At 46.7% G+C, this 26,350-nt stretch overlaps 1 protein-coding gene across 6 annotated transcripts in view; it reads right to left on the bottom strand.

Annotated features, from left to right (window-relative positions):
* Nucleotides 1-26,350, bottom strand: part of ENTPD4 (ectonucleoside triphosphate diphosphohydrolase 4) — a 67,035-nt gene that overhangs the window by 30,053 nt on the left and 10,632 nt on the right. For 5 of the 6 annotated variants that reach the window (XR_003857084.1, XM_029604122.1, XM_029604121.1 and 2 more), the window contains exons 3-7: nt 16,650-16,847; nt 14,502-14,707; nt 9,689-9,839; nt 9,470-9,573; nt 5,580-5,639 (exon numbers count right to left, since the gene is read on the bottom strand). Coding sequence is in view for 5 of the 6 variants with exons in the window: in XM_029604122.1 (XP_029459982.1) it covers nt 5,580-5,639; nt 9,470-9,573; nt 9,689-9,839; nt 14,502-14,707; nt 16,650-16,847 (719 nt within the window). In the remaining variant the exon portion in view is untranslated. The remainder of the gene's footprint in view (nt 1-5,579; nt 5,640-9,469; nt 9,574-9,688; nt 9,840-14,501; nt 14,708-16,649; nt 16,848-26,350) is intronic. The other variant, XM_029604126.1, reaches the window with a different exon arrangement.

Raw genomic sequence — 26,350 nt, 5'->3', positions numbered from 1 at the left:
CTGACACTCTAAGAACATGCCATACTGGGTCAGTCCAAGGGTCCATCAAGCCCAGCCTCCTGTTTCCAACAGTGGCCAATCCAGGCCATAAGAACCTGGTAAGTACCCAAAAACTAAGTCTATTCCATGTTACTGTTGCTAGTAATAGCAGTGGCTAATTTCTAAGTCAACTTAATTAATAGCAGGTAATGGACTTCTCCTCCAAGAACTTATCCAATCCTTTTTTAAACACAGCTACACTAACTGCACTAACCACATCCTCTGGCAACAAATTCCAGAGTTTAATTGTGCATTGAGTAAAAAATAATTTTCTCCGATTAGTTTTAAATGTGCCACACGCTAACTTCATGGAGTGCCCCCTAGTCTTTCTATTATCCGAAAGAGTAAATAACCGATTCACATCTACTCGTTCCAGACCTCTCATGATTTTAAACACCTCTATCATATCCCCCCTTAGCCGTCTCTTCTCCAAGCTGAACAGCCCTAACCTCTTCAGCCTTTCCTCATAGAGGAGCTGTTCCATCCCCTTTATCATTTTGGTAGCCCTTCTCTGTACCTTCTCCATAGCAATTATATCTTTTTTGAGGTGCGGCGACCAGAATTGTACACAGTATTCAAGGTGCGGTCTCACCATGGAGTGATACAGAGGCATTATGACATTTTCCGTTTTATTCACCATTCCCTTTCTAATAATTCCCAACATTCTGTTTGCTTTTTTGACTGCCGCAGCACACTGAACTGACAATTTCAATGTGTTATCCACTATGACGCCTAGATCTCTTTCTGTCCAAGAGGTTGCCTGTGCTTTTATTGAATGCCCTTTTAGATCCACTGGAATCTTGCGACCCTTACTAATATACGCAGAACAAATGGTCTCCTTTAGCCAACGAGCAATCTTGGGCCCGAACAGCACAAAAAGATGATCCGATCGCTGGAAAGGCTTAGTGACCTCCAGATACCGCAAAAATATCCGACCCACATTTAAAAGATGTAACTCCCTTTCCCGCAGGAAATCCTTGGACCAGTTCAGAAGCTCCACCAACTGATCAACATGAAAAGAGGACACCACCTTCGGCAAAAAGGTTTCCCCCTCATTAGAAATGCGCAAGAAAGGATCCCTGCACGATAGAGCCTGAAGCTCCAAAATCTTACGGGCCAAACAAATAGCCACCAAAAACACAGTCTTCGGCGTGAGGTCCTTCAATGTCGCACTTTTCAAAGGCTCAAAGGACGCACCACAGAGCACTTGCAGAACCAAATTCAGGTTCCATTCTGGACACAGCTTTCGAACCAGTGGCCGTAAATGTTTCATCTCCTTAAGGAAGCGAACCACATCAGGGTGAGAGGCCAATGACCTACCCCGCAACTTGCCCCTAAGGGAACCCAAGGTCGCAACCTGAATGTGGAGAGAGTTATAAGCCAAACCCTTCAACAAGAAGGCCAGAATTTACATAATGTCCACATGCAAAGGATCCAACCACCTCGGAAGACACCATGACTCAAATGTCCTCCAGACCCTGAAATACTCTAAAGATGTAGCTGGCCTCCGGGCCAGCAACAACTGGCTCTGAATACCACTTCAGTAGCAGGAACCACCTCTCAAAAGCCAAGCCGCGAGACAGAATTGATCCTCCCGATCCAAAAATATGGGTCCTTGTAGCAGCAAGCATGGCAGGTGGGCCAGTCTGAGAGGGACCTCTTGCACGAGATGTACTAGATCCACAAATCACGGATGTCGTGGCCACTCCAGAGCCACCAGAACCATGGACCCCGGGTAGGACTCTATTCACCGTAGCACTTGCCCGCCAATGGCCATGGGGGAAACATACAGGAATGGCCAAGGACACACAAGAGCATCCAGCCCCACTGTGGCGACCTCTCTTCTGTGACTTAGAAACCTTGTTGTCTGCTTTTGGTCTTGTCGCCATAAGGTCCAACTGGGGAACACCCCACCTGGCACAGATGCGGCTCCAAGCTTCTGGGGACAATTTCCACTCCCCCGGATCCAACTGCCGCCTACTGAGGAAATCCGCCTGCAGATGGTCTGACCCCATGACATGGGAGGCCACAATTCCCTTGAGATGATTCTCCACCCAGGCAAACAACAGCCGGGCTTCCAGGGCCACCGCTTTACTCTTTTTTTCCCCCTCCTTGCTAGTTGACGTATGCCACTGTGGTCGCATTGTCTGAGAATACCCGGACCATCCTGCCTCCTACCCAAGGAAGAAAGGCTTTCAGCACCCGTCGTACCTCCCTTGTTTCCAGGCAACTGACTGACCAGGAACTTTCCTGTTGTGACCAAAGACCTCGTGCCATCTTCACCAGGCACACCACTCCCCAGCCTTTGAGACTGGCATCCGTAGTCACCACCACCCAGTCTGGATTTTCCAAGTCCCGACCCTTTTCCAGACTTGGCCGTGAAAGCCATCATGACAGACTGGACCTGGAACCTTGGAACCTTGAGGAAGTGGCAACGGCAGCTGATACTCCTCAGACACCGGATTCCATCTGAATAAACGCGCGTTCTGCAATGGCCTCAAGTGTGCGAAAGCCCACGGCAACAAGTCCAACGTGGAAGCCATGGACCCCAGAACCTGTAAATAATCCCAGGCTGTTGTCAGCGACAATCTCAGACACATCACTTGCAACTGTAACCTTGTCAATCTCTCTGGAGTGAGAAACACCTTGCCCTTCTGGGTGTCGAACAGCACCCCCAGATATTCCAAATTCTGGGTCAGCACCAGGTGACTCTGCCATATTGATCACCCATCCCAACATCCGCAAGGTGACCGCACGCACTCCTCCTTTGTCTCTGCTTGAACGAGCCAATCGTCCAGATAAGGGTGAACCAGAATCCCTTCCTGCCGAATGGCGGCAGCCACTACTACCATCACCTTTGTGAAGGTGCACGGTGCCGTGGCCAAGCCGAAGGGAAGAGCTCGGAACTGGTATTGTTGTCCCAAAACCATGAGCCAAAGAAACCTTTGATGGTCCTTTCGAGTGGGAATAGGAAGATAGTCCTCGTCAAATCCAGCGACACCAGAAACTCTCCTTTGTGGACTGTGGCAATCACCGTTCACAAAGTTTCCATTTGAAAGCAAGGGACTTTCAGGGCCCTGTTGACCTTCTGCAAGTTGAGGATGGGCCGCAATTTTCCTTCCTTCTTGGGTACCACAAAATAAATAGAGTACCTTGCCCATCCCTGCTCTTCAGGACGGGAACTATGGCATTTAGCCGCAACAGCCGCTGTAGAGTCCCCCACACCACCTCCCGCTTGCTCTGAGGCCACGTGGGACTCTAGAAAGGCTTCCCTAATGGGATGAGAAAATGCGTAACCGTCTCATGCCACCTCCAGCACCCAACGGTCCCAGGTAATCTTTACCCACTCCTCGTAAAAGCTGGACAATCTGCCCCCTACCGATTCTACGGCAGAATGGGCCAAATGGGCTTTATTGGGATGACTTTCCGCCACTGGCCCCTTGGCTGGCACTATCTCTGGAAGATCTGTGGGAGCCTCCAAAGGACTGCTGCCTTCCACTAATCTGCTTTGCACCTGCCCCAGAGGAGGCCTTGCCAGCATGGAACCTACATGACTTCCGAAAACGGGTCCGCAATGGGAAGACCTTCCAGGTGGACTTTTTATCTTCCGGCAACCTGCTACCTTTGGACTCCCCCCCCCCAAAGTCTTCATCAGCTGGTCCAAATCCTCCCCAAAAAGGAGCCTTCCTTTGGATGGAAGATTACACAACTGTGCCTTGGATCACATGTCCACGGACCAATTCCGCAGCCACAAAAGCCTGTTACTGCCAAGACCATGCTTCTGGCCAAAGTGCGCACTAAGTCATACAGTGCATCTGCAACATAAGCCACTCCAGCCTGCAAGCACGCCAACTGGCGAGTCTTGCTCTCTCCAGAGGAGGCTTGTTCTAGAGACTTATTTTCCAGACTGCAGGTTTAGCACTTCTACCATCTGCTGGAGACAGAGAAATACTGAGGGACAGCAGATGGCACTCTAGGTTAAGTAGCAGTGCCTCAAAGTTTTGTTCTCTACCTCCATCTGCTGGTAGGGATGCATAAACCCATTTGTCTGGACTGATCTGGGTATGTACAGGAATGGTAAAGTATGCATACACTTTTGTATCTGCATATGAGGTAGTGAAGTTTCTAAGGGAAACCTGAAGATATACAGAAACCCATGTACTTTGGCCCTGCTATTTCTGTGGCTGGGCTTTGATGAGGGAAAGACAAGGGAACACACATATATTTCAAAATTAAATTGTATGTGCGTGGCTTACTTTCTTAACCCTAACATGCTCCAGATACCCTTCCTAAAAGGCAGCTACATATTACTGCAGTTTTCCTATATGGTTCTATTTAGCCATGCTGCATGGTGCAATGTTTACCCTGGGATCTATTCAGCTAACTCTTAATTAGCATTTTTGTTACAATTTTCAGCCAAATTGGATGCTAATGCCCTTCACAATTCAATATATAAGCAATATGCAGAGAGTCAGCACTTGCACCATCATACAGCCCCAGGACTCATCTCCCTGCCCCATCACCTGACACCCCTCACCTCCAGTAGGTGCAGCAGGTGCTTCCGATAGGGCCAGGATTGGTGCACCAGCCCTGTGCAAACTATGGCAGTCACAGGCATTTCTGGCAAGACTCTACTTGCATCCTGGCCTTGTACAAACCAAATAGCCAACAGCATCTCCCTGCTCTGGGGCAAGCAGGTGCATCATGGGAAATGCAATTTTAAAATAGCCTTCTAAACTCCATTCCCAGGATGTACAGAGAGCACTGCAAGATCAAAATTGATTATGGTTATTAAACTTTCGACAGCTATCTGCAAACTGAAGTATGCTTCACGCCACAGTAACTAGGTGGTCCAGTCAGAAGGGTTAGGAGCCCATCTCTCTGTTTAATTTGCTCCATTTGCAAGCTGGTCACTGTCTCCTATCTGTCTCCTCCTCTTATTACGGCTGCATTGAGGGTAATTTTCTGACAGCCGGCCTACACACATACATCGCTATGTACATACGTTCATTACAAACTGTCCTCAAAATTAGTGAGTGAGAACTAAAATAGAGTATAGACTGAATACAGAAAGCATGGCAAGACCCTGAGAAAAAACAAACCAGCAAAGAGGACGCTGTAAAAGGGATGAAATGGAAAGGTGAAGGGCTTACAAAGAAGGCCAAAACAGCACACAATTCGATGGTGATAACACAGAGGGATAATGCTGTGGATTGATACACCTGGTGTGCCAATTGTGTCAAGTATCTAAATTAATTAATTTATACACATGTTATTTAAATGGCTTTTTTCCCCCTGGTCTTTCTGAACGGTACTTACAGTAGCATTGCAAATAGAAAGCCATACATCCTGAAGCTACACAAACTATATGGAGCGGGATCCTGGTTGGTGGGGCTGTGAAGAAGTCTCATTTCATTTGGCCTATATGAAAATGTGCTGACCTGGGCCAGTCCCGAATGCAACCCCAGCCTGGCAGATAACCCACAGGGTGGCACATTCTGATCTTCTGCAGGAGATGCAGTTGCTTGACTGTTACTTACCATCCTCAACATGCTCAAATCGACCAAGAACAAAATTGATGCCAATCCATGCATATACCCCTACAAACAAAAAACAAAGGCAAGAACAGATCTCTAGAGGGCATTCCAGAACTTTCTCATGGAGATTTGCTTTAAAAATTGATCATCCTGTTTTTATTGTCCATTTCCATACATCTTTGTGGGTTTTTTTTATTGCAGAAATAATCACAGCATAGTGGTGGTTGATGCTGGGATCCAGAATGAGCAAAAAAAAAAAAAAAAAAAAAAAGCACAAAAAACCCCACTCAAAGCAAGGAACACAAAGTCCCCCATATTCATTCCCTGAATTAATTAAAATGATGAAAATTAAATTAATTGCAATGCACCCAGGAACAATGCTCATGTACAAAACGTTTACCTGTACTGAACATTTCAGCGCCCAAGGGATCAAACACAGAGAAATCCCTCCTCTATCACATGAATATAATTCACTTTGAAGCGCTGTGAAAAGTGGAATATAAATCTAAATAAATAAAAATAAATAAATAAAGCTGACCTTTAGTGTTCTGCCTGTCAGGCATACAAGTTCAAGTTTATACTTTAATCTTGCTCCTGTTTGGATTATTTCAAGATCCTCATTTCTGCAGTTATCACTTCTATTTAACAAAAGTAATGTGCACAACTGAACAGAACCATAGGGAACTGGGGCAAAACTCTGCCTTCCTTTCTCCTGTGGTCTTTGCTGCTCCCCCTTGCAGATGGCATGCCTTTGTGATTCAGAAGGCCCTTGGCAGTGCAAGAAGCACCTCCTTCCCAGCGCATCCACGGCACCAATCAGTGGCAACAAGGGGTTGTCACAGTAGTGGTAGATGTCTTCCCATTTTCCTTCCCAGATTGTGCTAACTTTATGCTGAGTCTAGGCCCAAGTGACTCCCCCAAAGGACAAGGGATCCCAACCCAAATCCCCCAACATTGCAGTGCACAACCCTATGGCCTGAGCACCTAACTACTGTTCTGAGCATTTATATTTTTTGAAACTGCCCTATTCCATGAGCTGAAACATCAAGAAAGCGACACAGCACTAAAATTCCTCCTTATGCTGCCACCAAGACACCTTACGCTTTTAATTAAGGAACTGTGCCCCAATAGTTGACAGAAGGAGAGGCCCAATGAGTTTTATTTCTAATATTAAACAAAAAAAATTCCTGTTTCTGCAAACAAGTATATTTTTACCAGTAAACACAGAAAAACAAGATCCTGACCACATGGTGATGCCAAAACTACGTATTAGGACTACAGTGTGCTTTGGAAATCGAAATCACAGCTAGCCCCGGCTGGGAACACTGTGATCTTGAAGAAACTCCAACAAACTCTGCGGAAAAGGTGCAGGGAGGAAAGGGCATCTTAGATGTGAAAGAGGCTGCGCACATGAGAAATACTTACACATAGCACATAAGCCTGTAAGGTAAGCAAAGATGGGGGGATGGGCTGATTGAATCAGTGGAAAAGTAGCAGAAGGCAGGACAATACACGAGGCCACCGTATATATTACTAAAGAGATCTTGGAAGCTGGCACAGGGAGGGGGGTTGGCAATTCTGTAGGGTTTCTATACTTTGTTGCTGCATTTTAGCTTTGTATTTTAGATCTAGGACTTAGGTGGGGATGTTTAAGGAATAACACCGCAGTGGGTTTTAAAATAAAGAGACTGGATTTGGTACTGGTGCTGCTCTGTGGTCTTGTATTTATCAGTGGTTCATGCAACACTAAAGCAGCATGACCTCAGAATGCAGCAAAATCAGAAAACATTTAAAAAAGAGCTGAAAACCTGGCTATTTTGCAAAAGCCTACGCTGAGAAGAACCAGATGACATTGCAAGGGTATTTTTACTTATAATTTGTTGATGCATTTTAGATTACTGAACATGATATTAGCCTATTATTGTTCTATCAATGATTTTATCAATAATGTATTAGTTTATTATTGTTCTTATTAAAGATTTTATTTGTATTTTTCAATTTTATGTCTATTATTTTGGATCTATGTAAACCATTGTGATGGACCCTTCTAAACGACGGTATATAAAAGTTTATAAATAAATGAGACAAAAAGGAAGTAATTCACAGAAAAATAGAAAATGTCAAACAGCCTTACAAAAACTGTTTTAAAACAAGAGTTCAATATAGTTAAAAAAAAAAAAAAATCAAATGTTGCCGGATGTCATTAGCAGGGTATAAGACTGAAAATCTCCTTTAGACCTGGAATTATTTATTTTGATTTTTCTTTTTATATTCCACCTTGCGGCACTTCAGGTACCGCAAGGTGGAATATGGATCTATGGAGATCATTTACTAAGCATTTTTCTCCACAGACAGACAATAGGAGCAAACCTTTAGTAAATAAGCACCTAACAGGCCGATGCAGAAAGGTGGATTCAAACACACCTTACTGCCTGCACTTCAGCGCACATCGTCTTACTTACTGCCAATGCGGCAAGGAGTTCTGCATGCAGAAAATGCGTGTGTCGGATCAGGAGTACTGCTTAGAGACCTCGCAAGGAAATCCCATGCAAATGAGGGCATTAAGCAGTATCCCCGATGCAGAGAGACTGCATCGGGCCAGCGCACCTTTTTTTTTAGTGCGGGAAATTTAACTCTAGGTCAGAGCTGGAGTTAAGTTTCCAGTGCTATTGTGCTGACAATTAAAACCCTAAAAAAAGGGGGGGAAAATGTAGCAAAAACAGTTTTAAAATGTCCGCAGATAAATACAGACTTATCCTGGTAAGTGGCAGCAGCTTATTTAGGCAGGCAAGTTACTGCCACCACTTCCCACAAAAGTCTATACTTATCTGGTTTAGTAGCAGCTGCTGCCACTTACCCGCATAAGCACAAACTTATCCATCTATCTGGTGTGGATCACCGCCACTTAGTTGGATAAAGTACTTATCCAGCTAAGTAGTGCTGACCCACACCAGATAACAATAAGTCAGTATTTATCTAGTTATCTGGCAGTTGCTTTCCGCTGCCAGATACATGGATAAATTAGTATTTATTTGACGAAGTGGTGGCTGTGGCTGTCACCCATCCCTTCCTGAGTTAAAATGTGCGTTTGGCCTGTGCCAAACGCACATTTTAAAGTTTTTGCGCATTTTTAAATTCCTGATGCATTAGCACATCATTACCTTGCTGTTTCAGGAGTTAAACAAAAAAAAAAAAAAATTAACTTGAGCATTAAAAATATGTGCTGGAAACCAGTGCTGCATCTTGAATACTGTGGGCAATTCTGGTCGCCACATCTAAAAAAAAGATATAGTTGCACTGGAGAAAATGCAGAGAAAGGAAACCAAAATAAGGGGCATGGAACAGCTACCCTATGAAGAAGTTAGGGCTGTTCAGTTTGGAGAAGAGACGACTAAGGGGGGGATATGATAGAGGTCTACAAAATCATGAAAGGACTTGAACAGGTTAATGTAAATCGGTTATTTACTCTCCCAGATAATAAAAGGACCAGGGGGCACTCCATGAAGTTAGCAAGTAGCTCATTTAAAACAAGTTGAAGAAAATTCTTTTTCACTCAGCGCATATTTAAGCTCTGGAATTCATTGCCAGAGGATGTGGTTACGGCAGTTAGTGTAACTGGGTTTAAAGAAGGTTTGAATAAGTTCCTAGAGGAAGAATCCATAAACTGCTATTAATTAATAAGCAATAGTAGCTTGTGATCTATCTAATATTTGGGGTACTTGCCAGTTCTTGTGATTTGGATTGGCCACTGTTGGTCACGGGATGCTGGGCTTGAGGGACCCTTGGTCTGACCCAGAATGGCACATCTTATGTTTTTATTTCTTAACATTACACACCAATAACGGCAGAGATCGACAGCTAAAAGCTGAATTGTTAGCACAGACTTGACCCACCTTCTTGTTTTCCTGAAATAACCTCTGCATGGGAATCCGAAAACAGAAAGTCAAAATGGACTGGAATATCCGTGCGGAGATCTTCTAGTATTGCAATCTGCTGGCTATAAAAATGAAGGTGTTATTACACCACATACAGCAAGCAGCTCGAGTCAGATACCCTCATGCACAACAAAAAAAACAAAAAAAAAGTTTTAAATTCCAAGAAAATGTTATTACCTTTCAGGCAAAATTCTCAACCCTGCAGTGCAGAGAATATAAAGGGGGGTTTCTTTGTGTTTTGCACGAGGGATATGTTCCGCAGCAAACTTCAGTAGTGGAGATATGTAGTCACTAGCCTTTTCCGAAGTGGTTGCAAATTCTGAGATGCCTAGAAAAGCAGAGCAGCTAACTGTCATGGCAGGTTCTCTGGTGAAAAATGGGTTTCCTTTCATGAGGACTAAGCTTGTATATCGTAGTATGCCCAGAATACTACCCCATAGGCTTTATCTTGACTTTCTAATGCAGAAATTCCAGCAAATGTAAGAAGCTGAATAAGAGAAGCAGTCTTCTAGTTTTGCAGGCCTAGGTAACCTGCAAGTTTAAGCGTATACCTCATTTAAAAAAATGTCAAGATCCCATTAAAGCAAGAAATGCCATTAGACTGTACAAAAGAGTGCCATCTTTTCTCTGCCCTGCCAGCAGACTAGCTGGTATTAGTGAGGCTGAACTAGGGGACTGACCACCCCGACACCATTACAAGATGCACACAACAATTTTACTGAATGCGTTACGTAAAATGCGATGGGAACAGAGCAAAAAGCATGGGACATTAAATGCTTGCAGCTCACTGTTCCAGTATACCCCTGAAAGCAGTGCCAAGGGGGAACCTAGTCATCCTCCTCCTGATGATTAACCTGCCCTAGTAATAGCTACTTCTCTCCACCTGTCCCTCCTGTATCAGGCCAGGTTTCAGTAAACAGAGAAATTCCTTCTGAAAACTCTGCTAAAAAGACAAAACAAAAAAAGCCTCATTTATAATAAGTAGAACAAAGGCATACCTACTTTACCTGACGGCCTAATCAACGATATCCCTATGGCTTCTCCTGACCTTCCCCATATTACTCTCCAAGAGATCCAAGGGCTCAAACCTATTAATCTTGTCAGTCTTTGGCCCAGGCAGCAAAATGGGGGATTCCACTTTGCAAACCAACCATGAGGAGTAGCCTACACTTACTATGTGATGAGACCATTTACACAGGGGCTGCTGAAACAGTGCTTCAAAAAAATATAGAGCCAAAGACAAGTATGATTAATGTAATACACATCTCAAACTTTTATAGGTCTAATTATGATGGATGCTAGGATTTACAATGGTGACATAACTCTTCTAAAATGTTTTCAACGGGCAAATCCAATTCAAGGCTGAAAAATCAACCGGCATCCTTTTGTTTGATGCGTGAGTACTGGTTCCGCTCTTGTCTGGAACTTAACCCGTTTTTCTTTTTCACTAATTGAACCCTTTGGCTTATGTAGTGCTTTCTTATCCAAACATGCTTTAGAGTCACAATAACTGAGACAGGGGAATGTGCCCCCTGGAGATGGGAGTTTACGTACTGTGGTTTCCAATGCCTGGCTCCTAACTGAGGATGAGGAAACGGGACACAGAGCACAATGCCAGGTTTAACGGATCTGCACTGGTACCAGAGGATTAGCCAAACTCAGGCTCCCACCATGCCTAAGGATCATGTCAGGATTGCTCTCATTTTAAGAGAGGTCCATGGCATTGCACCAGGAATGAAACTGGAGAGATTAGATGAACCATATGGTCCTTATCTGCTATCAGTTTTTATGTTTCTACACCAGAATGTGCTGTGAATTCCTTTCTACGGGTCTTAAACTCTTATTTATTTAAAATTACTTGTATCCCGGTACCCTCCAAAGTTCACGGCGGGTAACATAAAAACACTCATAAAATTGCATATACAAAACAAACAAATACAAGGGACTTTAATGATTTTCCCAGAAATTCAACTGAAGTAAGACAAATCGTATTTGGAAGACATTCTTATAAGAATCATTCAGTTACAAGAAACAAATATCACCATCTGTTTTCCTAAGTCAGTGTTTGTATAGTTTTGCTGCTGTCCCCAGTGTTACAGACAAACATTTTCTATCTTGCTTTCACAAAGATCCATGGAGGGACAGGGTTTGGCATACAGGATATCAGAAGTTGAACTGTTGATAAAGATCTGCATTGTTTCCACTGATGTTACTAAAATGAGATCCTGTTGCTTTCTCTAAGTAAATAACCCAATATTCCTATAAAATGCTCTCTTTTCCATGGCATACGGCAAGTATTCACAGATCAGAAGCTCAGATAAAATCTGTAAGCCACTGGTTAGTTTCAATAGTAGCACCACTGCCTGCGAGTAGGTACGGACTGCAGTGGTTTGTGATACGATTCACTGTCAGATGTAAGTGGCCCAGTGCCTTAGTGTGTAAGACTCGGCTTCAATTCCTAAGCATGGCTTTTCTCACTGGGTCAGACTGGGATAGGGATGCTATGGAGATAGCGTTTGGGCCCGGGGAATGGCAGAGGAGGGGAGTCCCAACCATTGTTCAACAGTGATACCCACTGGCTGAAATTAGGACGCATGCATACCATGCTCTAGAGAAGGGATGGGCAAACTAAAACCCAATTTCAGGCTTTTTTCGGCTCACCTACCTATCCACTTATTCTATTATCTCTGGCCTGCTGGCAGTTTGAAATGATGTCATCAACAATGGCCTGACATCGCAGGCCTTTGTTGATGATGTCAAAATGGATGTCAGCGGCCAGCCAGAGCATAGCGTAAGGAGAGCAGCGCAGCCCCCACCAGAATTGGGAGCTTGGCCAGCGGGGCCTTAGAAAGAGGAGTGGTGTGGCCTGCTGGAATCGGTAGCATTGAGTGAAAGAAAAAGTATGTGTGTGTGTGTGTAAAGGGGTGAGAGCGAGCATGCACGTGTGTGTGGAGGGGTGAGAGTAAGCGTGTGTGTGTGTGTGTGTGTTGGGGGATTGAGAGTGTGCGCGTGTGTGTTGAGGGTTGACAGCGAGCATGTGTATGTGGGAGGGGTGAGAGTAAGCATGTATGCGCGTGTAATCACATGTGGGTGACAAGAGATATGGGCGATAGAGAGCATGAATGTGAGTGAGAGCCAGCATATCGGTATGTTTGAGTGGGTGAGAGAAAGAGAGCATGTGTGAATGCAACAACCCTCCTTTCTCTCTGCCTGCTAATCCACTGCAATCTCAGGGAATCTGGAAATCAAACGTTCCCAAATATGGAGAGTGGGGCATTTTTTAAAAATCCTTACTAGTTTTAATTATTTTGTATTTTTTGATGTGTCTGTTTTGAAATGTTTTATTGGGTGTTTGGAAAATGTGTTTATGAGTATGAGATTTAACTATTAGATGTTATTTTGTTAGCTGTTTTGAATTGTTCTTTTTATTGGTATGGTTGCTGCTTAGGTCCTCTCACTGTGCCGTGAAGTATACTTGTATCCTCCCTACCTCTCATCTGCTGAAGGAGCTCCAAGGGAGACCCCCAGCCCTGGTTCCAATAAACACCAGTAATAAGGCCCTGTTTACAAAAAGAAAAAAAGGTTTGTCCACCCCTGTTCTAGAGGACCCCCGGCCAGAAATTGTCACTGTAATAGCTGGGCTAAGGAAGGTTCTAAAAATAAGGGAAAATACCCAAGGTATTTGCAAATGAAGGCTTACAGCCTGTCGCCCAGTGGTGGCTGAAACTGACTGAGCTGTAAACTTAAGAAGGGGAGGAAACTTTCAAGTCAAAAACACAATACTGAGAGATCTCTCTCTCATGCATGAGAGAGAGATCTCTCAGTATTGTGTTTTTGACTTGAAAGTTTCCTCCCCTTCTTAAGGGTCCTGTCACTTCTCAGCCCCCACGGCCTTGAAACGATTGCAATGCTACTGCTACCAGTTCTCAGTGCACTGGCTATTTACCACAGCTGAAGCACCTCCAATTTTAATACGGAGTACTTTTTTTTGGTTTTTTAAAGAAATAATGAGGTTGCTATTCAAAAGCCATTTAGATGGATAACTGAAAAGTTATCGGTCTAAATGGCAAAATGCCGATATTCACTGCCATATGCAGCCAGAATGTAGCTGCATAAATTGGGAGTGGGCGGGAGGCGTTGCCGAGAGGAGCAGAGTTAGCCACATCATCCCTGCTCGCGCCGAAGGGCTGTCCTAAAGTTAGCTGGATATACTGCTGCACCGCTGAATATCCGGGTTAACGCAGCTGCATAAAGCGTGTCTGGCTAACTGAACTAGCTGCGCTGCGACTGAATATCAGCCCCATATTTTTTGGAAAAGTGTACATTCTGTAGTTTGAACAAAAGACACCTCCACCGTGTAGGTAAAAGTGGCAGAAAGTGCCCCACCCTTACATTTGCACAAACTGGGACAAAATGACATTTACAAGGCAATATTCAGCTGCTGAGCTACTCAGTGCGATTGCACAGCAGATATAGCCAGCTAACTTTAGGATAGCCCTACAGCCCAACCAGAGTTAGCTGCATAAGTTAACCAGCTAGCTCTGAATATAAGAGTTAGCTGGTTAACTTACCGGGCTAACTCCGCTCCTTCCTGGAACTCTTCCTGCCCGCCCCGGTTATCTGGCTAGAATTTAGCTGGGTAAGCTCTCAAGATATCAAGATACCTGGGTAAACCATTTAGACAGACAGCTATTACATTTATCTGTCTACATGGTGTTTGAATATGGACCTCTGGGATTTTAACTGGCATATTTAAGAGCCATCCCATTCCTTTCTATCAAAGTTAGAGCCCCAAAATAAGCATTTACTGGAAAACTTTTTTTTTTTTTTTTTAATTGGGTTGAATGTGTCTTGCGAATTTTTATGGAAGTGTAAACACAACCATGTCTAATGTGGACAGGTGTATAAGGAAGCTTTGCAACCATTAAAAATATTTCCACTTGCCTCAAGGAGAAGAAGCAGACGAGGACAACTCCATTTCGTTTCTTACCTGGTTTGATTTTCATGACCACCGCATTTCTATTCTTGTCTCTCATTTGTTTGATGTCCAGCAGGTCATGTGGGTTGCCGTTGTGTTTTGGCCAGCAGTAGACAAAGATTCGAGAGCCACTGCTGCCACAGTCCACCACGATGCCATAGTTCAGATTGGTGTTGCTGGTATCGGTGGCTTCCAAATCAGTTACTCGTGCGAGGTATCTAGTGGGTTCAAAAGCAGCTTTAACAGTTAAATACAGCTCCTATCCCATGTGACAAGGTCAGTTCAAAATCTGTGCATCATTTAAAGCACGGGAAACAAATAATTCACGTATTAGCCTTCAAATCCAAGACAGACAAAAATGTTAGAACACCAATGTTCTGTCTGTTGCTCACTAAATCATGTATTTATTTATTTGATTGACTTGAAGCCCAACCGCTGACCCTGCACGAATGACTAACATCCTTACAGGTGCAGGTTTCTCTGTCATGGACAGCACAAGATTCAGGTGTTTCTGATGCAGTAGGGAATCCCTGATCTCAGATGACACGGAAAGCTTTAGGCCTCACTCGGCAGGCACACAGCCACTGCTCATGTTGCCAAACTGTAAGCAGTTATTTCTGTGCCTACCATTTGTTACCTTGTAACAGTCACCATAATGAAAGCAGTGCAGAAGCATCGATATCACACACTAACTCATTTTGATCTGATTTCTGTATTCTGAAGCACCAAGGTGTCTGTGTGTGTGTGTTGGGGGAGTCAATCTCGATCAAGCTACTTCACTGGCCAATCCACCCCTCACCTCTAAATCTCATATAATGGAATGGTGGTTGGATTATTCTACTCTGGGTCCATTGGGGAACCATTTTCCCCATGGCAATTTTGCCAACTAAAAAAATGCCCTGAACAACAAAAATGCAATTTGAGATGCTGCAGAGGCAGTGTTCCCAGTCCCTGGGAGGCAGGGAGTCTCAGTAATAGTGCAACGACAACCTCTAAAGGCCAGATTCAGGCCTCGTGAGAGCTGGTTCTGGAAAGAGTCCTGGTGCATGGACCCCAGCTGAGGACTGGGATTGCAATGACTGGACTAAAGTGGAATTAAAATAGAGGAGCTGTGAAGGAAACTTCACAGTGCCAGATTCCAGCCCAAAAGAGCAGGAGAACAAACTGCAGGGTCAAAAAAAAATATGCAAATTATAAAGCAAGCACAAATGTACAATCTATAGGTCCTTCAAAGAGAACTAGGAGACCAGATACGTTAACCTCTCATTAAAGTCCAGAACAGAATAAATTACAGAACAGTGTAACAAATTTACAGAATCTCACCCCAGCAGCAAAGCTGTATTCGAAGTAGTTTGTTTGTATGGCTCACTCTAAGTGGATCATTTTTTGGTGGTGTGGGGGTGAGGATGTTTCACCCAATAGTCCTAGTGAAGCCATAAAAAGGTACTTCACAGTTTAAAAAAAGATGCATGGCTAACATTTCTGTCATTAGGCTAGAAATGGATAATAGTGAAGAGCCAAAATACTATGGACTTGATTCACTAAGGCTTTTCTGTCATGTAGGCCTGACTTTCAAACCATTTCCCTAACACATTCTGGGTGTAATTTTCAAAAAGAGACTTCTATGCGTAAAACACTCTTTCACACACAGATAAGCAAGCAAAATTATCCATGCTGTATGCGCATACTTTTATGCAATTACTGGAAGGGATGAAGTTGGGAGTTACACGTATACCTAGTTATTTTCAGAAGTAGGTGCTAAGTTAAGCCACCTGTGAAGAACAGGTGTAACACTGTGCGGGTTATTTTGAGCATGGGAAAGGTTATGAGCTCAAGCATTTCAAGGCAAAATTATCTACAGACATTCACTTTGAAAATGTGAGATAAAGTCTGCATGTAAAGGTTATACACAGACTTCACCCCTACCCACATAGTTATAAAATTACCTTCTCCGTATCTATATGGGAACAACCCTGCATGGCTCAATCCTAGCAACATATTAACCTTGAAATCAGTTGTTTGTATGAAATAAGCTGTGTCTAACAAATAAAAAAATAAAAAGACAGTCTATGTTGTTTGAAAATTTTAGTTAACCATAGGAATCAGCAATATATATTTTTTTCAGGTCTGTTGCTTTAGCAACTCTTATTGTAAACTCACCTGTGATACCTTTTGTCTCTGAGTGACCGATCATACTTATTTCGGATGACAATGAGGGAGTAGAACAGCAGGAAAACAGCAGCAGCAATAATCCCAATCAGGACAATCTGTTTGATGGTGGTGTTCAGTGCCCGAGGGCAACCTGCCGGGGACAGGCTGAAGTGCCAAGAAGCAGGAAAGAGGCAGGAGATACTAATCCTGAAATTCAGAAAAAAGGGACTATAGATTTATATCTACTGTGGAAACATTGAAGAATTTTATAACTCCTGGTTCCGTTTATCACAAAATCAGCAAAGCCGGCCCACCGTGCCAGCACTGTACAGCAAGCAGCGTACTAGGAGAAATTAGTTCACATGCCGTTCTAAATCTAAACCCATTTCCAGTAGACAATTCTTCTTAATTACTTTTCACTATTTTTGACCTGAAAATGAGAAACTACTACTTACCTCATAATTTCCTTTTCCTGAGATCAGACAGATTAATTCAGGACCAGTGGGTTATGCAACTCTAACAACAGATGGAGACAGAGCAAACCAATGTCCTGCAGCGACATCAGGCTGCCAGTATTCTCTTCAAAATCCAACTGTGGACAGACTAGCAAAAACATGATTAATAACAGATAACCATTTCAGTACTCAGCCAAAGAATGCATTAACACTAGTCTAGGGACTGGATTAACACTTACCAGTAACCCCTGGAACACGTAGCCTGCAGGAGGACCATAGCACAATTATTCAGCAGCCAAGGATGAGAAGCTGAATTCATCTGTCTGGTATAAGGAAAAGGAAATTATCAGGTAAGTAGTAGTTTCTCATTTCCTAGCACCCAGACAGATGAATTCAGGACCAATGGGATGTACCCGAGCTACTGCCGGATAGGGCGGGAGGCTGCTCATGGTCCTGTCGAAATCACGTCATCCCAGGCCCTGCACATCCAGACGGTAATACCTGGAAAAGGTGTGTAAAGGAGGACCATGCTGCAGCTCGGCAAATGTCGAGAGGAAACAACAATCTAACTTCCACCTACGGCACTGCCTGAGCCCTAGTGGAATGAGCCCTAACCTGACTAGGTAATGGTTTTTCAGCATTCATATATGTGGCCATGAATACCTTCATATTCCAGCGAGCTATTGTAGCCCACGAAGCCGGCTCGCCTTGTTTACCTCCACCGTGAAGGACAAACAGGCGATCCATCTTCCTGAGAGGTCTAGAAATCTCCAGATACCTCATGATATGTCTCTTGACATCCAAGGTTCGCATCAGGTGATATTCCTCCGCATCTCTTTCCCTATCCAGAGACAGCAGGGAAATGGACGGATTCAAATGAAAATCTGAGACCACTTTCGGCAAAAAGGAAGGAACAGTACGCAGCTATATTGTCCCTGGAGTCACCCAAAGAAATGGCTCCCAGCAAGACAAGGCCTGCAGCTCGGATATTTGACGCACAGGATAAATCGCCACAAGAAACACCATTTTCAAGGTCAGTAACTGCAAGGAAAGGCTATGCATCGGTTGAAACATAGGGACTGCCAAGAAAGCCAAAACCAGATTAAGACTCCTCAAGGGTACCAGTAACCGCAAGGGAGGATGAAGATATTTCACTCATTTCAAAACACGGGCCACATCTGGATGAGCTAATAAGGATTCACCATTCACCTGATGCCTGAAACAGGCAAAAGCTGCTACTTGCACCTTTAAGGAATTAAGGGCCAACCCTTTATTCAATTCATCCTGCAAAAATTCCAAAATGAGTGGGATCTTAACTGAACAAGGAAGAATAACTCGATCTTCACACCAAGCCTCAAACACTTGCCAAAACTGCATACAGGCTAAGGAAGTGGAGTATTTTCTTGCTCATAGCAAGGTGGCAATCACGGCAGTAGAATATCCATGCTTCAGCAAGCGAGCCCTCTCAAGGGCCATACTGTAAGTCAAAATAGAGCAGACCTTCATGAAGAACAGGTCCCTGCTGCAACAGATTCCTGTGCAATGGAAACCAGAGGGGGGAGTCTGCCAGAAGCCATCGCAGATCCAAATACCATGACCTCCTGGGCCAATCTGGTTCCATCAAAAGCACCATCCATTCTGTGAACCTAGACCCTCTGAACCATTCTGCCCATATGGCCATGGGGGAAAGGCATACAGCAGCTTGCCCTCCGGCCATTCCTGCATGAGAGCATCGATACCCAAGGACTTCGGATTTCTCCTGCAACTGAAGAATCGAAGAACCTTTGCATTGCGAGAAGTCACCAGCAGGTCTAGAAATGGAAGGCCCCAGCAATCCACTATCAGCTAAAAATGCCTCGTCTGACAATACCCTTTCTCCTGGGTGCAAAGGCTGAGAAAGGCTGCTCTTACATTGTCTTTTCCTACAATGTGCGAGGCAGAGATCTCCTGAAGATGCACTTCTACCCATTCCATAAGTTGGTCTATCTCCTGTGACACTTGCTGGCTCTTGGTTTCTACCTGCCAATCTCGTTGCATTGTCCAACATTATCTGGACCGCTCAACCCTGCAACCTGCCGCTGAACTGCAAGCATGCCAACTGGACCGCACAGGTTTCCAGCTAATTGATGTTCTAGAGAGACTCTTCTGCACTCCAGCACCCTTGCGCGGTCAGTTCCTGACAGGGAGCTCCCCAACCCTGGAATCTCACATTCGTCATGAGTACTAACCAGCCCAGGGATTTTAGGGAAACTCCCTTTTCTAGATGATCCGCTTGTAACCCACCACTGTAGTTGAGAGCAGACCTCCATTGGCAGGTGGGGCTGAACTGAATTGTCCTGAGACTGTGGGCTCCAATAAGACAGCAGGAAGTGTTGAAGAGGACGCATATGCGCCCTCGCCCATGGCACCACTTCCAGGGTCGCTGCCATGAAACCAAGTACCTGAAGATAGGACCACATTGTCGGGCATATAGTGTTCAATCAACAGATGCACCTGCGCCATCAACCTTTTGATGAAGAGCTTCTGGCAGGAAAACCCTACCCTGCTTCATGTCGAACTGAACACTGAGATACTCTAATGACTGAGATGGCTGAAAACTGCTCTTGGCCAGGTTCATCACCCAACCGAGCTCCTGTAACAGGGAGATCACCTTGCAGGTCACTAAGCGGCTCTCCTTCAGAGACTTGGCCCAAATCAGCCAGTCGTCCGAAAACGAGTGTATCACGATCTCTCTCTTGGCACTGTAGCCAGACCAAAAGGCAGTGCTCAAAACTGATAATGGCATCCCAACACTACAAATCACAGAAAACATTGGTGCTTTAATTGGATGAAAATATGGAGGTATGCCTCAGACAGATCCAAGGTGGTCAGAAATTCCCTCGACCACACAGCCATTATCACTGAGCGCAATGTTTCCTTGCGAAAATGAGTTACCTGCAAATGAGAGTTGACCTCTTTGAGATCCAGGATGGGATGAAAGGAGCCTTTCTTCTTAGGCATAATGACATAAATGGAATATCAAACCGTATTTTCTTTAGACATGGGCACTGGAACCACAACCCTCAGACTGAGGAGTCTTGACAATGTACACTCTATTGCCTGGCTCTTTAAGAACATAAGAACATAAGAAAATGCCATACTGGGTCAGACCAAGGGTCCATCAAGCCCAGCATCCTGTTTCCAACAGTGGCCAATCCAGGCCATGAGAACCTGGCAAGTACCCAAAAACTAAGTCTATTCTATGTAACCATTGCTAATGGCAGTGGCTATTCTCTAAGTGAACTTAATAGCAGGTAATGGACTTCTCCTCCAAGAACTTATCCAATCCTTTTTTAAACACAGCTATACTAACTGCACGAACCACATTCTCTGGCAACAAATTCCAGAGTTTAATTGTGCGTTGAGTAAAAAAGAACTTTCTCCGATTAGTTTTAAATGTGCCCCATGCTAACTTCATGGAGTGTCCCCTAGTCCTTCTACTATCCGAAAGAGGATAGTAGGCAGGGAGACATCATAAACACGTCCCAAAGAACACTGCAAAACTCCAGCGCATATCCCTCTCGTATTACCTCCAGGACCCATTGATCCAATGTGATTTCGACCCACCTCTGATAAAAGAGAGAGGCGCCCCACTATCTCCTGATCCTGGGAGTGGGTCAGCAAACCTTCATTGGGAGGCTCCACTACCCGAGCCCATGACCCGTCTGCGCTTGTCTGGGACGAAAGGACTGAGACCTACCGAAAGGTCAAGTCCTCTGAAAGGTCACTCCTCTATAGGGTCGAAAGCGCTTGGATCTCCTGGCATGACCTCTCATGCCAAAGGAGCGCAGTGTCTGCTTCTTATCCTCTGGCAACAGGGGATTCACCACATTTATGGCCAGTTTCTCCAACTTGCTCCCAAACAAGAGCGAGCTTTTAAAGGAAAATTATGTTTCTTACCTGATAATTTTCGTTCCTGTAGTACCAAGGATCAGTCCAGACTGCTGGGTTGTGTCTCCCCTCCAGCAGATGGAGTCAGAGAGAAAACTGAAAGCACCTCCCAGATATACTGGTGTGCCACCTGCTGTCCTTCAGTATAATGTATAACAAAGCAGAAGAAGAAGAACTCCTCCGCACCCTTAGCCAAAAAATAACCATATGAACTGTCTAGCTCAAGTAGTAGGTAAGGTAACCGGAATGGCCTGCATAAAAGGCAAACATTAAGAGAACGCAAACGAAGCGACCAACAAATCTACGGTCCGAAGACATTATTTCTCCAAAAAAAAAAAGACAGGAGGAAAATTTCACTTACCATGTTCAAATCAGAAGTGTTGCAGAAAAAGAATTCGAGCGGAGTCTCCTGCACCATATAGGGCGGGCGTCTGGACTGATCCTTGGTACTACAGGAACGAAAATTATCAGGTAAGAAACATAATTTTCCTTTCCCTGTACGTACCAGGATCAGTCCAGACTGCTGGGATGTACCCAAGCCGCCTCAAATGGGATGGGACCCCGAGAGTCCCGCTCGAATCACACTGCTGCCAAAAGAATCCGCTGACGGCCCCCGAACATCTACCCGATAATGTCGGGCAAACGTATGCAACGATTTCCAAGTGGCCGCCCTGCAAATCTCCTGGCTAGAGACTAGAGTACTCTCAGCCCAGGAAGACGCCTGTGAACGGAGAGAGTGAGCTTTAAGCCCGTCTGGAACGGACTTACCACACCCAATGTACGTGGCCACTATCGCGCTCTTCAGCCATCGGGCAATAGTTGCTTTAGAGGCCTGTAAACCCTTCTTGGCCCCCTGCCACAACACGAACAGATGATCCGACCGCCGAAAAGCATTGGTGACCTCCAAATAATGCAAGAGCACTCGCCGAACATCCAAACGCTTCAAGTCGGAACCATGAGAAGACTGCAACTCGTTCTCCGAGAACGACGGCAAGTCCACGGACTGATTGACGTGAAAAGCCGATACGACCTTAGGCAAGAACGAGGGAACCGTACGTAACGAGATCCCGGCATCAGAGATACGTAAAAACGGATCCCTGCACGAGAGTGCCTGCAGCTCCGATACCCGACGCGCTGACGCTATAGCTACTAAAAACACTGTCTTGAGGGTGAGATCCTTTAAGGTGGCTCGCTTCAACGGCTCAAAGGGCGCGACGGTGAGGCCCTTGAGAACCAAATTCAGGTTCCAGGAAGGACAAGGGGCTCTGAGAGGAGGACGCAAATTTCTAACCCCGCGCAAGAATCGGGAGACATCCGGGTGACACGCGAGAGAGGAGCCTTCAATCTTTCCCCTCAAACAACCCAGAGCCGCCACCTGGACCCTTAGCGAACTGTAAGCTAACCCCTTCTTCAGACCATCCTGAAGAAAAGTAAGGATGTCCGCGATTACCGCACGACGAGGCTGAACTTGGGCGGCCGCGCACCAGGAATCAAAAACTTTCCACACCCTGGCATAAGCAAGCGTGGTAGAGGGTCTCCGCGCGCGAAGCAAGGTAGAAATCACCGGTTCAGAATAACCTTTCCTTCTCAAGCGCCTCCGTTCAAAAGCCAAGCCGCCAGACAAAAGCGATCCGCTAGATCGAAAAATACTGGTCCTTGATGAAGAAGGTTCGGAAGGTGGCCCAACCGCAAAGGCCCGTCCCTGGCTAGATTGACGAGGTCGGCAAACCATGGTCTTCTTGGCCACTCGGGAGCCACCAGAATCACTGGCCCCTGATGGGATTCTAGACGCCTCAACACCTTGCCGACCAAGGGCCAGGGGGGAAACACATATAGGAGGATGTGATGAGGCCATGGAATCGCTAGGGCATCCACCCCCTCCGAACCGTGTTCTCGCCTCCGGCTGAAAAAACGCGCCGCCTTGGCATTGAGCCGAGTTGCCATCAGATCTAGTCGCGGCACTCCCCATCGCCGGGTGATGAGACCCATCGCCTGGTCCGAGAGCTCCCATTCCCCGGGATCCAAGTGCTGGCGACTGAGATAATCCGCTTGCACGTTGTCTACGCCTGCGATGTGAGTGGCCGCGATGCGGGCGAGATGGCGCTCCGCCCAGGCCATTAACAAGGACGCCTCGACCGACACCTGCTGACTTCTCGTGCCGCCCTGGCGGTTTATGTAAGCTACCGTGGTGGCGTTGTCTGTGAGGACCCGAACCGCCCGTCCCCGTACTAAGGGCAGAAGCTGACGCAAGGCGAGGCGGACCGCCCTGGTCTCCAGACGGTTGATGGACCACGAAGCTTGGCGAGGGGTCCACGATCCTTGTACCGCACACGATTGACAGACAGCTCCCCAACCGGACAGACTGGCATCCGTCGTCACTATGACCCAATTGGGGGGCTCGAGGTCCACTCCTTGAAGCAGATTGTCCGGGACCAACCACCACGCTAAACTGGACCGCGCCGGCTCCAACAGAGGTAACTGTACTCCGTAATCCTCGGATTTCTGATCCCAGCGCGAAAGAAGAGCCCTTTGCAAGGGCCGCATATGAGCAAAAGCCCACGGTACCATCTCCAGAGTAGACACCATATGTCCAATGACCTGCATATAATCCCAGGCTGTGGGCAAATGGAGACCCAGCAGCCTCTGCACCTGACACATCAGATGTGCCATCCTCTGCCGAGTCAGGAATACCTTGCCCACCAGGGTATCGAAACGTGCTCCCAAAAATTCCAACCGCTGACTTGGAATCAGCTGGCTCTTCGCAAAGTTGACCACCCAGCCTAGCGACTGAAGTTGCTGCACCACCAACTGGACCGCTCTGTTGCAGTCGCTCTCCGATTTCGCCCGTATGAGCCAATCGTCCAGGTAGGGATGTACCAATACCCCTTGACGTCGCAGGGCGGCTGCGACCACCACAAGAACCTTGGTGAACACTCTCGGAGCCGTAGCTAGGCCGAATGGGAGGGCGCAAAACTGGTAATGTTCTCCCAACACCATGAATCTCAGATATCTCTGATGCCGTTCCCGGATTCCGATGTGGAGATACGCCTCGGCTAGATCCAAAGAAGCCAAAAACTCTCCCTTGTGGACGGCCGCAATAACAGACCGTAGAGTTTCCATGCGAAACCGGGGAACGCGTAGCGCCTTGTTTACTCGCTTCAAATCCAGAATAGGACGGAACGTACCTTCCTTCTTCGGAACTAGGAAATAAATGGAATAGCGGCCCGTTCTTGTCTCGTCCGAGGGAACGGGTAGCACTGCTCCGAGGGCCCGTAAGTGGTTTACCGTCTGGGCGATAACCAGCTGCTTTTCTCGAGGCCCGCAAGGCGATATCATAAAAAAGTCCCGGAGGGGCCGAGCAAAGTCCAACTCGTAACCGTAGCGCACCACGTCGAGAACCCACTGATCCGACGTGATTTTGGCCCACTCCTCCCAAAACTGGGATAACCGACCTCCGATGCGGGGGAAGGAGGAGTGGGCCAGCGCGCCTTCATTGGGGAGGTTTCCCAGCGGACGGTTGCTGGGAAGCTCCCAATCGCTGCGGCCGTCTGCCACGAAAGGAAGAAGACCAAGGAGACCACGACTGCGACCTTGGGCCTTGCTGTTTTTGCGAAAAGGAACCCCCCCTTCCGGAGCGAAATCTGCGCTGCCCCCGGAACCGGGATCGCGCATTCCCGAAAGGACGAAATTGACGGGGCTTGTCCTCCGGCAACTTATACACCTTATTATCCCCCAGGTCCTTGATGAGTTGGTCCAACTCCTCACCAAACAATAACTTCCCCTTGAAGGGGAAGGCGTCCAGACGCGACTTAGATGAGGCATCCGCCGACCAACGGCGAAGCCAAAGCAATCGGCGAGCAGCGACCGCTGAGGACATAGTACGGGCAGAGGTTCGTAACAAATCATACAAGGCGTCCGCTGTGTAAGCGACCGCCGCCTCCACGCAGTTGGCCTGTTCCGCCTCGGCAGGTGGGAGCTCCTGCGTGGTAAGCAACTGCTGAACCCAGCGGAGAGTGGCTCTCAGCACCATGCTGCTGCAAGCTGCCGCACGGACCCCCAGGGCCGCCACTTCAAACATGCGCTTCAGGAGCACCTCTAACTTCCTATCCTGAAGATCCTTCAACGCTACGCCTCCCGTGACCGGAATGGTAGTGTGCTTCACCACAGCGGTGACCGCCGAATCGACGGCAAGAACCTTAAAAATTTCCAAAGACTGGGAGGGCAGAGGGTACAACCTATTCATTGCCCTGCTAACACGCAGGGATGCCTCTGGGACCTCCCATTCTTTAGAAACCAACTGTACAACCTTGGGATGTAAAGGAAAAGTTTGCGGGGGGGCCCTCAAACCCGCCATAGCTACATCCCCCGTTGACGTATCTGTGTCCTGCTGCGGGGCGGGAATCTCTAATTCCTTTAACACATGCTGGATGAGGAAATTAAGCTCATCCTTGCCAAACAGGCGCAAAATTTCGGGGTCATCCCCCTCGAGAGCCTCCTGTGGTTCCGAGACCCCTGCCTCCGCAGCATCCGGAGATACCTGGTCGACATCAAGTCTTCCTGGATCACCTGCGCCCCCTAAAGAAATGTTGCCGGCTCCCCCTGAAGCTCCCGCTTTTCCAGTCGCCCCCGCTAAACCTGTACTGGGAGAAACCCTAGGAACCTTCGCAGGGGGGGGGTCGTCCGGCTCCCAGCCTGCCTCAGCTTCTAAAAATGCCTGATGCATTAAGAGCACGAATTTTGAGGAAAAAGGAACCCTCCGTTTAGTGGAGCCCGAAGGGGGAGGGGCTGGAGGACCCAACAGGTCAGTTCCACTGCGCGGGCTTAAATCAGGCTGCGAGAGAGGAGAGAAACCCTCATCCTCCGAATCCAACTCAGCAGGCTGCCGCGCGTCTAAAATGGCCGCCGGCTCCCTCTCACAGGGAGGCGGGGCTGACGACCGCGCGGCAGCCAGTCTCCCTTGCCGTGCCGACGAAGACGCCACAGTACCGCTGCGGGCAGCGCTCGGCCCCCGGGAGGGTCCCTCGCCCCCGGGAATACAACGGGAGCAGAGACCCTCCCTGGAGAGTCGCGCCCCCGCCCTGCCACAGGCCGTGCAGGCCGAAGATCGCGGCATCCGGAGACAGGACCGAAGACGCGCCAAAAGTAAGTGCTCAGCAAAAAAGCGCACCAAACAGCAGCTAGAAAAAATCGCCGGGTGAACCAAAAATCCACCCCCTCCGGAGTCCCTGGTAAGCGCGGCAGGCTAGGGCATAAACTAGAGTACTGCCTGCCACCAGCAGGACTTATGTACTCACGACAGGTACTTTTTACTTTTTTTTTTTTTTT

The sequence above is a fragment of the Rhinatrema bivittatum genome, chromosome 5 (genome assembly GCF_901001135.1).
Source record: "Rhinatrema bivittatum chromosome 5, aRhiBiv1.1, whole genome shotgun sequence".
NCBI lineage: Eukaryota > Metazoa > Chordata > Amphibia > Gymnophiona > Rhinatrematidae > Rhinatrema > Rhinatrema bivittatum.
This window is presented reverse-complemented; position numbering and strand designations above follow the sequence as displayed.